This window comes from Toxorhynchites rutilus, chromosome 3 (assembly GCF_029784135.1).
Source record: "Toxorhynchites rutilus septentrionalis strain SRP chromosome 3, ASM2978413v1, whole genome shotgun sequence".
Taxonomy (NCBI): Eukaryota; Metazoa; Arthropoda; class Insecta; order Diptera; family Culicidae; genus Toxorhynchites; species Toxorhynchites rutilus.
The window spans coordinates 17,543,542-17,556,354 of record NC_073746.1 but is presented as its reverse complement, the minus strand read 5'-3'; the positions used below and the strand labels follow the sequence as shown (position 1 = coordinate 17,556,354).

Sequence of the window (12,813 nt, the reverse complement as noted above, 5' to 3'; positions counted from 1 at the left end):
TCACCGGGTCAGCTAGTAAATAAATGAAGGAATCAAGCTTTCAACAAATTCCATAAAAACAAACGGGACGATATCATAATCAATGATGGTTATCCGAGGGATGATTATAGCTATTTGAAAAATAACAATGAAATTTGAATTGGAAGATTAAAATTCTTACCTTGATGCTTGCAGGAAAAATGATGACAGCAAACTCTTTCCTTCGTTGTTGACTATGTCCAACGTTAATAATCTAATCTATTTAATACAAACTATCTTGTAACAGTGATGTAAATTGATCGAATTCAACTAATTCGCAGTATTGACTTATTATCTAATAGTCTTTCAACCTTGCCTTGTTATAGACAAACAGACAGAAAATACTGTTTTCTTCGTCGTGTTTAACCTCGGAAATTTTGTGATAAGACACCACAGAACTAAACTAGAAAGTTAGTTTAGATACTAAAGTGTATTAGTTGAAAATATCTTCTCATGATTCAGTAAAATACTGCAGATTTCAAGACTAAACACAATACAATAAGGCACAAATGGTTTGGGTACGATGATCTTCTAAATCTAATTGAGGTAACATTAATATCAACAGTTCCTATCGTTTATGTACATATTAAAACTAATTGCTAACCGTATCGGAACGATTCGTAATATCCGAATTATAATTATTCTAAGTAAACTCATCACTGATTTCGCATCAATCTCAACCGCAAGGAAGCATATAGCAAAACATGAAGCACCACGATCCAAACACCAAGCGCGGCGACATCGATCCAGTAATCACTACGCTCGATTTCCAACATTTGTAGCACCTTCCGGCTCTTCCGATAGTAACAAAACAAATCATCGCACCCAAGCTCCGTTCGATTGAACCCGTAGGTAGCCAGCGAAAGTCCCTCGAAGCCATACCGAAAGTGGGAAACGAACGTTAGCGGTTTGAACACATCCAACAGTTCGCTGTACCGGATGAAGCATCCCGAAAACAGTATCATCGGTATCGTCGAACTTGGCACCACAAATGGGCTAACCGTCACTGGGAATATACTTCCAATGACCATTCCGTACATTTGCGCCGTCCAACCCATTAGGGCACATATGACCCAAAACGGTATTATTCGCCACGTTTCATTTGGCTGCCCGGTGAGGTAGTACACTATGAGCTGGAAACATGTGACACTGGTAAGCATCAGCGGGAAGTCGGCGGCAACTTTCGAGAAGAAGTAAGCCGCCACGGAATAGTAGTTGCTTTTGTGTTCTCTCATGAAAACCGCAATCTCCAGGGGGACTAAAGGAAAATAATAACAGTATCTCATAGAATGTTTTAAAGGATAATGTTATCGCCACACTTACATGTTAGCACCACTGTCATCGAGTTCGAAAACACGATGAACATGAGAATCATAAGCAGAGCACTAACGTTCGATAGCACCTTGGCAGCATCGTCTCCAACATCGTAAAATACCGCTCCCAGCAACAGACCGAAGAGGATGTGACCTAGAAGTCGTATTCTGGTTAGGGCGAGATTCCTGAGCGTCCCTAACGCCGTCCGCCGAGTGAGTATGAGAAACTGCCGGAACTGTGAGATAGGATACTGTGGACTCGAACCACTTCGGCTCTCTTCGAGCGGTTTGTCGTGATCGAGCTGCTGTTGATCGTTGTAAAATCCTGCAATGAGAGTGATTTGATTCGTTTATAAAGCGAATGCTCAATATAAGAAATATAGACAAATTGTTATGGATATTTGAAATGATTGATAATTTCGTTAAATATTATCGATATGAATTCTTCTTACACTATTCAACTTTAATTTGAGTTTTATTCAACATGGTTTGGCTCTATTTTATGGTTCGTTATCTATAATTTTAAACACATCAGAAAGCGGACGTATATTGCGTATGACCTCACGAAAAATATTGACTGGAGAAAATTTGCAGAAATAATATCTGAAGCACTTGTTTCAATGCATGAACTTCCTCCACTCGAAGAGTATAATTTTATATCGAGTTTGATTTACGAAAGCGCACTTCAAGCTCAAAAGAAACGTGTTCCTGCTACCACTTTACGACGTCGTCCTCCATCACTTTGGTGGGACAAGGAGTGTTCAAAGGTCTACCTTGAAAAATCATCCGCTTTCAAAAAATTCCGGAAAACTGGACTAGTGGAATGGTTTCGAAAGCACCAACCTCTAGAAGCCAAACTAAAAGGTCTGATTAAAGCAAAAAAGCGTGGATATTGGCGAAAGTTCGTCAATGGTTTGTCAAGGGAGACCGCTATGAGCACTCTTTGGAATACGGCTAGGAGAATGCGTGGCTGGAACCATACAAATGAAAGTGAGGAATACTCTGACCGTTGGATTTTCAAATTTGCAAGAAAGGTTTGTCCCGATTCCGTTCCTGCACAAAGCGTCGTACGCGACATTCCGCTCCAATGCGACTATGAGAATTTTTCGATGGTGGAATTCTCAATTGCCCTCCTCTCATGTAACAATTCAGCTCCGGGGTCGGACAAGATTAAATTCAACTTGTTGAAGAATCTTCCCGACTTGAAAAAACAGCGTTTGCTGAACTTGTTCAACAAGTTTCTGGAGCTGAATATTGTCCCGCATGACTGGAGACAAGTGAGAGTGATAGCCATACGGAAACCCAACAAGCCGGCTTGCGATCACAACTCGTATAGGCCGATTGCAATGTTATCCTGTATTCGTAAATTGTTAGAGAAAATGATTCTACTTCGTTTGGACAAATGGGTTGAAGCGAACAATTTGCTGTCAAATACGCAGTTTGGCTTCCGCCGAGGTAAAGGGACAAATGATTGTCTCGCGCTGCTATCTTCTGAAATCCAAATCGCATTTGCTCGCAAAGAACAAATTGCATCCGTTTTTCTCGATATCAAAGGGGCAATTGATTCAGTTTCCATGGAAATTCTCTCAGAGAAACTTCATAATCGTGGACTTTCACCAATTCTGAATAATTTCCTGTACAATTTACTGTCAGAAAAGCACATGTTTTTCAATCATGGCAGCTTGAAATCATCTCGTTACAGTTTTATGGGCCTACCACAAGGCTCCTGCCTAAGCCCCCTCTTGTACAGTTTTTACGTCAATGATATAGATGATTGTCTAACTAGAGATTGCACGCTGAGACAACTTGCAGACGATGGAGTTATTTCCATCACGGGTACTAATCCCGTCGTTCTGCAAAAGTCGTTGCAAGATACCCTGAACAATCTGTTCACGTGGGCTCTCAAGCTGGGTATCGAATTCTCTACGGAGAAAACCGAAATGGTCGTTTTTTCTAGGAAGCACGAACCCGCCCAATTCCAGCTTCACCTATCCGGCAAAACGATCAAGCACTCGATGTTTTTCAAATACCTTGGAGTATATTTTGACTCTAAATGTACATGGGGAATACACATTGCGTATTTGAAACAGAAATGCCAGCAAAGAATCAATTTTCTCCAAGCAATAACCGGAACATGGTGGGGTGCCCATCCAGGAGACCTCATTCAGTTATACAAAACAACGATATTATCAGTGTTAGAATATGGCAGTTTTTGCTTCCGATCAGCTGCCAGGATTCATATTCTCAAGCTGGAGAGAATACAATATCGTTGCTTGCGTATAGCAATGGGGTGTTTGCATTCGACACATACGATGAGTCTCGAAATTTTGGCAGGAGTACCCCCGCTTACTCTTCGGTTCACAGAATTATCCTATAGATTTCTCATCCGTTGCAAGATCATGAATCCATTGGTGATTGATAACTTCGAAAATCTACTCCAACTGATTCCTCAGTCAAGTTTTATGTCTTTATACCATGAGTACCTTACCCACGACGTGCACCCTTCACCAGGCATCTCCAACCAAGTTTGCTTCCCATACTTTTGCAATTCCTCTGTCATTTTTGATCTGTCCATGCGACAAAAATCCATGGAATCCCAGATCATCTACGCTCAGATTCTATTCCGCCGATATTTTCGGCAGAATATGGGGGCATAGTTAGATCTGATAAAATGTTCTTTACTGACGGTTCATTCATAAACGGGTCCACTGGCTTTGGCATCTTCAATGAAAATTCCAGTGCCTCTTTCACACTCAAAGATCCTTGTTCCGTGTATGTTGCTGAACTGGGTGCGATATACTACGCACTGGGAATCATTGAAACATTGCCCATCGACCACTATTTTATTTTTTCAGACAGTCTCAGCTCAATAGAGGCAATCCGCTCAATGATAGTTGATAAACGCTCATCTTATTTCCTAACAAGAATAAGACAACTATTGAGTGTTTTGGTCGAAAAATTATTCAAGATTACCTTAGCATGGGTTCCCTCTCATTGTTCGATTCCGGGGAATGAGAAAGCGGACTCGCTAGCTAAGGTGGGCGCTTTAGAAGGCACTCTTTTTGAAAGGCAAATTGCTTATAATGAATTTTTCCACATTCCTCGTCAGTACACGCTCGTAAGTTGGCAACGCATGTGGAGTGGAGATGAGTTCGGTCGTTGGTTACACACGATTATCCCTAAGGTCACGACGAGTGCATGGTTCAAGGGATTGAATGTAGGTCGTGATTTCATTCGCGTGATATCTCGGCTTATGTCCAATCACTACAACCTAAACGCGCATCTCTATCGCATTGGGCTCGCAGCAAACAATCTTTGTGATTGTGGCGATGGCTACCACGACATCGAGCATGTTGTCTGGTCGTGTATCCGGTTCCATGCTGCTCGCTCTCAGCTCTCTAGAGCACTGAGAGCAAAAGGCAGACAATCGGATATCCCCGTCCGGGATATCTTAGGTAGCCGGGATCCTGATCTTCTGCTTCATCTATACCTGTTCCTCAGAAACGCCGATGTCAACGTTTAATGATGTTTCCTTCGTTGTGTCCCCGTTTCATATCCCTCCTATCCGATCGATAAACTTTTACTTAGTCGTGGCAATACATACACACACACACTCTCTACTGATACACGGGCCAAAGGTTGTGCAGTCCACTGATGATTCAACAAGAGCCAAAGTTGTACCGCTCATGACAACTCTACACGAGCTGATGATTGCGCCGGCTAGTGACCATTCTATCCTGGATTCCTCGAGTCGAGAAAGACGCACCACGCTAGATATGAGGTACAGACTAGGGGTGCGTTGCTGATTAATGGTCAGCTGCATCCCAATAGGAAGTATCCCGTGTCGGGCACACGTACAGAGCATTGGAGACAGCAACATCCCAATTACGAAAACACTTGTAATACTAACCTCGAGCCAACCGCGAGTAATCGGTTACATATTACTAACATAGATAATAAGAAAAATTGTATTGAACTCCCGGCCCCTTGAGGCTAACGCCATATGAGCCTTTATAAAAATATATATTTTGGAAAAAAAAGACGAGTGGGTAATGTCAGGGACATAACCGGAGTGACGTAGAACTATACAAAGGGGACAGCTTTTGCTAAATATATATTTTAAATATATTGTTTTATTTTCTTCTCCTACGTGAATACCTACCTATCAAACTGAAAAATGGATTAGTTTATTGTTTACTCTTTATGAACATGTTGAAGGTTCTGAAAAGAACCTTTGATGTTGTTTTTTTACGTTTTTTTACAAACATTCTCAATTTTTTCTCACTATCTTATAGTTGCTTCTTGATATTTTTCTGAAGGCTTTGTACTTATCAAATGTTCAACGCCGGGCATCTTTTGGCGTATGCACATATCGTACAATCAAAATGATGGCTCATTCATTATCATATATTTCACTATTGAGCACATTACCGTACCTTAAACTGTGGTTTCGGAAACGAATGAATTGTAAGATTTGTAGTCTCCGCAAACAATGAAAATAAAAATGAAAAAGAACTGAGGTTTTGGATACGAACTCTACGATCTGTCGAGAAATAAACGAGCTATAAGCGTTCTGAAAAGCCAACAGTAAATACAGGGACGGATGACCTTCGGATTAAAGTCCTTTAAAATAAGAACAGAGCAGCAGGAAATACATAGCTCATCATGTTGGTCCTTAGTTATGTTTCTATACAATGCAGATGTAACCTCAGTCAATTTTCAACATAAGTTATTAACCAAAGAAAGCAGTTCTTGCTACCGAGAAAATTCGTGAATGCTATCCTGCATACTATGTGTTGTAATTTGAAGCCACTTTCAATTCGGGAACCATGCATGGGTTTGTGAAAACTGAATGATCAACTTAAAAGACACCAACCACCAATAAGTTCAAAAACAAGCATGAACAAAATAAATCAGTTCATATTATATATCATATTATGTCACTTTAGAATGCATTGGTATTGTGAATAACTTTTAATAACTCTTCTTTAAAAGGTCTAATGGTCCTGAAAAGGGCCGTGTTTTACGGTGGCTGGTTTTGCCACCATCTGTATAAACAAACTTTTTCCTTTTTCTACCTGCTGCCGTTTTGCGATTGCGTTTGCCACTCGCTGAAACTAGTTGTTGCCACCGAACCAAATGTGCTCTGTTCTGTAGGCGGGTTTTCTTATTGTCGTGAGCAGCTTTGCAAGCCAACTCGAGCACTCCGCCGGCCGAAGTTCTATAACCGCTATTAGGTATACTGGTGCTCCGGAACAAATCCGTTGATGCGATGTGATATGAAACGATGCCATACAACCACACTGATTTACGGTTTGAAACAGAATGATATATTTTTCAGCGGATCCGCGCGTTTTGTACTTTAGCGGTACACGCTTACAGGATAGAGACAAATCGGCAGATTCAGCCAAAGGGGCGCGTCCAACGAGACGAACGAATGAGCGTTAAAAGGCAGCGATGGCAAAAAAATACATTCATTACGATTTGTTCGCTCGTTGGATTCACATGCAGGCTAAAAGGGATCCTTTTCAGGATCACAAAATTATCTTCAATCTAAAGAGTTTATTGTTTTGTTATCACTGGATATCCCCATCTTGTTCGGCCAAACCTTCCTGTTTAGCGATTGCGTTTGCCACTCGCCACAGCTTTCACAGTTGGAAAATTTCTTCCCATCCTGCTTGTGACATGTTGGGTCATAATTTGGACCCCGAACTCTATGTCTACAAAAATGTCCAACTAAATATGTCGCATTACAGGTCCGTCCAATTAGCTAAATGTCGATCTAAATGTAAATTACTGTACTTTCAATCTGGAAGCAATTGAATTGGTGAAAATTGAATAATCGAGAAAGTCCCCAACCATCAATAAGCTCAGCACAACTGCCAAATTCTCATACTCATCATATCTTGGCAAACAAATTATGAAAAAATCAATTTGTGTTTTATTATTATTTTGGATAATATTTTAGAAAGCATTGAACTGTATTTCGTAAACTCTTTTTTGGAAGGTTTAATGGCCCTGATAAGCGCCGTGTTTTATGGAATGGTTCCAATTTAGAAAACTTAGTACTAGTGGTTTTGAAAAAAAAAACATTTCGAACGCCCTCGATGCTGCCTTGTTCTGGATTTGCCACCAAATCAGTTTGTATAAAGAACAAACGTTTTTCTACTGCTACCTGCTGCCGTTTTGCGGTTGCGTTTGCCACTCGCCACTCGCTGCAATTGCCTGTTGTTGTCTTGGTGTCCACGGAACCGATTGTGGTCTGTTCTTAATGCGGGTTTTCTTATCGTCGCGAGCAGCTTTGTTAGCTAACTCGATAACTTCGGCGGCCGAAACTATATATCGCATGCTAGGTGGACTGGTGCATTGGTACTAACGCGCTCGGCCTAGCTACTCTTGCGCAGAACTCCAGACCAGCACGGTTCGAGCGGGATTTTGTCTTTCCCTTCACTTTTCCTCCTTTACCATGTCCAGACATGGCTGCTTGGGTTGGTTTGTTGATGTGTTGTGATGCGAACCGATGTGGTGTACGGTTTGAATGAGAATGATCGTTACGGAAGGAAGGAAGGTATTGTATTATAGAGAATTTAAACTTTTGCAGTTCATTCGTCTCTAGCCTTTAGAAAGGCCCTTTGAAAACTCTACTCTACTCTACTCCAGCGCTACCACCTCCGCCCTCTTGCCTTGAGAAAGGCACTCGATCCCTCGCCGTCCAGCTCGTCCAGCAACGATGTTGTCCAGTCGGTGTCCACACAAAGAACGATCGTTACGGCAGCGAAGCGGGGTTTTTTAAGCTGACTGGCTGGCTCGAGAATTACACATGTGTGAGACTGCGACCAATGTTTCGTTCATATTTTTCTTTTTCCTTTCCAATCGTGCTTCTTTGTATTTCGCTGCTGCTCTGGTTGCCCGTTTTGGTCGGTACGATTTGAGGAGCACAAAATGGACCAATCAAAAATGGGCACATAGTACATTTACATAGTTGTACATAGTTTACATAGTACATTTGGATAATGCTTGATATTTCACAATTATTCAATTATTTATCTAAAGAAAAATGAAATGTTATTCGTTATGATAGATGCGTAGATATATTTCCTATCAATTGATGCAAAAACCTTTGCGATCTATTGAGAAATGTTCGAGTTATAAGCGTTCCAAATCTTGCATTTTTTCCTACTTGTTCAGTGCCTAGATTTTCATTTCACCCCCTATATCTTCCGGTTAGACGTAGTCCTACGTCAAAAAAGAAAGCGGACTTGGACGAATGACTTTCCGGTTCTACGCATACTGTAGAATATTCACAGCAACGGAAACGCTGTCGGATACCCGGATCACGATACTCGGGGTTTCCCAGGCGGAAAACTCGTCAGGCGAAATTATTCTTTTTCTTGAAATCGTTGAATTTCGGACGATTTTGATACCCACGATAGCGGAAGTGATGAGCAAGTCTCCCATAAGGTAATTTTTCACATACAATCTAAGCCAGCTATACTCAACCTGCGGCCGACCGTGCTCTTCTGGTTGGCCCGCCTGGTCAGCCACCATCTTGTTTGTGCAACAAACACGAAAACTTAAAAAATCATCTAGGAAACATGAGATGAGAAAAGTGGAATTTGACACATTGCACATTTACTAACATTACATTTTTGTCTAGTTAAGTAGTATTAGTAGATTGAATATCTATCGAACATATTTAATCCGATCAATACGACTAATCCTGTTGATGTTAGTATATAAACATGAAAATATGAAATATGAATTACCTTTTCTTTGACAAAGGACTACGTTTTTTTCACCAAATCAACAGATCAATTTTTTTATAAAATAGTTCCAAAGTTACTACTTATATTAGCTCGGAACGGATTTTGATGGTTTTAGATCCATACGATTCAGAAATTCGGGCAAACAAAATTTAAATATCACTGTTTATCACACGAGCCTAAATCGGTCGCTCGAAATACAATTGCAGCATTCGTTCTACGGATAATGTGGACAGAGAAAATATTGCGATCTTAGCTCCGCCGTATTCTATTCTTTGAGTATAAACAAGCCATTCGCGATTTCAAATTACAGTATTCACAATTCGTCAATCATCTAACAAGCGACCGGTTTGTTCTCGCCGGCAATAATTTCGTAGTTCTATGTTAAAAATGCGGTCATGTTTTGAATCACCCTCCTTTTTTGCGGCCCGCGACACCATGACTAACACGTGTTTGTGGCCCCTATGAAAAAAGGTTGAGTACCGCTGATCTAAGTCCACTACCATCATGAATGCAATGTATGGTGCACGACACTGATTTGTTTATATTTGCGATGACAAATGTACAGTGTCGACGTCTGGTGGCGATATTAGTGATTGGGAGGTAAATTATTCTGTATCAGATCAGAAGGGCCAAGTAAAGTGTAGTATTCACTCAGTTTCGCACTCAGTGTCGCACTAGTTCGCCCCGAAAGCTGTTAGTTTCGCACTGAGATGTTTCACGGGTTGGCACTAGGGTTCACCAATACAACTATACTGAACTGTCAAGTTCCGAGTATTGTTTTGGAAAATCTAAAAATAAAAACTATGAAGATGGAAAACCTGCTGCTTTTGCTTTTGTATTATTGGAATCGTAATCCAATTTGGATTCTGATTTTGAAGAGTATATTCGAGTAGACGGCTACTGTGTTTTCATTGGGAGGCGAAAATAAAGATGGATATTCAGGTGGAATAAACCTGCTTTCAAAATCAAAATTATGAATGAAAATTTACTTTAACGTATCGAATATTTATTTCATGTGATGAAATAAGAGGTTTTTTTTCGATATCGCAGAAACATTGAACGAAAACTGTGTCTAACGATGATTTTATATTATAATAGTAATTATTTGTGGAACAAACAGGAAATGCATCGACAAATGGCTAAGTGAGTGTCAGGACTACATGTGTTAGGTAATCAAACAATATGAAGTAAAAGTTGTCATTCAAACTTTTATATTTTTACACTGCACTTGGCCCTTCTGATCTAATAGAGAATAATTTACCTCCCAAGCACTAATATCGCCACCAGACGTCGACGCTGTACATTTGTCCTCGCAAATATAAACAAATCAGACTATATAACGCACACCAACAAACCATCGCATTCGTGAAACTGAAAACGTTTTTTTATTACAGAGTCAGTGTGGCACTGACTCAGTTTTAAAAACGAATTCGCTATATGTGTGTCATTCGGAGACGAAGCAATCTGAAGATTTTAACACTCCGGAATCAAACCAGATACAAACAAGCAGATACATGTTTCAATGCTTACCATTTGATTGTCCATTGGTGATCAACTCGGTGCGGTCCATCAGTTGCATTATTTTCTCGGAATCCGTATCGACTGAAGAGGCGATCTTCATTGCTAAAACAAAAGACATTCAATCAAAACCACAAGGATCAAATGTTTTCCAATTGTACTCACCAAAATCGGCTCTATTGTAATACTGCGGACACACAAAACCAGCTTCCTCCAGAGTCGGTACCAAGTCGCCCAGCGAGCCCTGATACATACAACGCCCATCGGCGATCACGTAAATATCATCGAACAGCTCCAGCAGCTCCGAGCTGGGCTGATGAATCACGCTAACCACACATCGGCCCTGCTTGACAAGATCCTTCATATACGAGACCACCTGGTAGGACGATTCACTGTCCAACCCACTCGTTGGTTCGTCGAAAAACATAATCTTCGGATTGGACACCAGTTCCAGTCCGATCGAGAGTCGTTTCTTCTCGCCCCCGGAGAGGACCGCTACTCGGCTGTGGGCACATTTCTCTAACCGCAGCAGCGCCACGATATCGTTGACTATTTTTGTTTTGTGTATTCGTGTTACGCTAGAAGAAAGCTTCAAATCGGCAGCGAAGTGAAGCGTTTCCTGAACTGTGAGTTCCTGCAGTATGGCAACATCCTGGGTTGTGTAGGCGACGATTTGCCGGTATTTCAGACGATCGACAATTTCGTTATTGATTAGGATGCGACCTTTCACGCCTCGCGTTCTGGAAGAAGTTTTTTCATAATTTGTCATTGTAATTTTTCATTTTGAACACTTACTTGAAACCACTGAGTGCATTTAGAAGGGAGGATTTCCCTGATCCCGAGGGCCCAATCACAGCTGTCAGTCGGCCAGACCGAAACGTCCCGGAAATGTTCTTCAACAACTCCTTCTTGGCGCCTTTTTGCCCCACGGTGTAGCTGAGATTACGAAACGACAAACTGGTGATAGTCTTGACCAGTGGAATGATCACTTCCACTGTCTCTTCGGAGCAACTCATATTAGGTTCATCCACTTCCCTGCAAACGGTCGATTAATAAAGATCAATTAGCAGCGTTTGTAAAGCGGCTCATAAATTCGTTGGCGCCGTGGAAGGGAAGCCAAACGAAATGATCGTACCGAATGCCCAGAAACGGTATATGTATTTACATTGTCGTTATGTTTGATGTTGTCTCGCTGGATTCCAACTGGAATGACATCATCAGCGGGAAACTTCGTATCGATATTGACTTAAACGTGATCCCCTTTTCCCCCACCCACAACAAATCAGAAAGTTGCAAAGAATACTTTAATCGAAACACACAGCTGAATCAAATGGGACTAAGAATTCGTCACTCACATGTTCGGTTCGGTAAAAAACAGGCAAACTGCCCAGAAAAATGCTAAATGTTATATTTATATTCACCGCACGCGGCCTTTCAAAACACACTCCCCATGGGTTTCTTCTTTTGGCGAGAATAACATCGGGGAGAATATGTAATTCTTTCCGGTTTGGCTTCCAATCACCCACGGAGGGAGTCCGATCCCTCCCTCGCGCGCTAGGCGCAGCTATCCAACCGACTTCAACCTGTTTTATTGACTCATTCACATTCGCTGGCGATTGCTTTCTTCCTTGTCTCACCACAAATACCGTCACCGTAAAACGATCAAACCAATTACAGCATACCTATTTCCTTCACCGGGGCTGTCGAGCCAGCTGATCCAGAATCAGTTTGTTTCTCAATTTCCCACCAATGCTCAAAACAAAAGTTTCATAAATCAGCAGCGGATGACATTTCACTGGACCCACTTTCCGCTATCGACTCCCACTGGAATCTCTCGAGATCACCCAAGTGAGATCACTTTCTGTTCCTAAACGCAAACGAGATTAGAGGCAACAGGTTCTAACGAAACGCGAGAAGAGACTGAATTCCACTGTCAAGTTCAAAATACTGGTTCCGCCAACAGATCACACGCGCGAGACTGACTCTCTTCTGTTCACTCTCACTCCCGCGCGCGCAGACTCTGAGTGCGGCGGGCGCTCTGTTGTTGTTTGAATCGGTTCAAATCGGTTATACTGCCAGCGGTGGTCTCTTGGCGAATGAACTCGGAGAGAGTGGTTTGTTTTGAAACGCTCTGTTTGTGTTGGGAACGTGAATCGGCACTCACTTTTGTGCAACATACGTGAGAGTGCTACCTGCCT

At 41.6% G+C, this 12,813-nt stretch overlaps 1 protein-coding gene across 3 annotated transcripts; it reads right to left on the bottom strand.

The window, feature by feature from the left end:
- Positions 1 to 357: 357 nt before the first annotated feature.
- LOC129776768 (ATP-binding cassette sub-family G member 1-like) lies at positions 358 to 12,519 on the bottom strand. Of its 3 annotated transcripts, none has more exons than XM_055782606.1 (6): positions 11,781 to 12,261; positions 11,411 to 11,650; positions 10,781 to 11,355; positions 10,628 to 10,720; positions 1,342 to 1,656; positions 358 to 1,276 (listed from the first exon to the last, which is right to left on the bottom strand). In XM_055782606.1, the coding sequence occupies exons 1-6, from the start codon at positions 11,831 to 11,833 to the stop codon at positions 675 to 677; spliced, it is 1,878 nt and encodes a 625-aa protein (XP_055638581.1). In that variant the 5' UTR covers positions 11,834 to 12,261; the 3' UTR covers positions 358 to 674. The 3 variants fall into 3 exon arrangements, with proteins under 3 accessions (XP_055638581.1, XP_055638583.1, XP_055638582.1); XM_055782608.1 differs by having other exon boundaries at positions 359 to 1,276; positions 11,751 to 12,260; XM_055782607.1 differs by lacking the exon at positions 11,781 to 12,261 and adding an exon at positions 12,298 to 12,519 and having other exon boundaries at positions 362 to 1,276.
- Positions 12,520 to 12,813: the final 294 nt, after the last annotated feature.

Excerpts from the sequence above, each read along its gene's own strand:
- LOC129776768 (XM_055782606.1), bottom strand. The coding sequence starts at position 11,833 with ATGATGTCATTCCAGTTGGAATCCAGCGAGACAACATCAAACATAACG. Across the intron at positions 11,356-11,410 it reads AATGCACTCAGTGGTTTCAA|AACGCGAGGCGTGAAAGGTC; the intron begins GTAAGTGTTCAA and ends AACTTCTTCCAG. Across the intron at positions 1,657-10,627 it reads CACCAATGGACAATCAAATG|GATTTTACAACGATCAACAG; the intron begins GTAAGCATTGAA and ends CTCTCATTGCAG.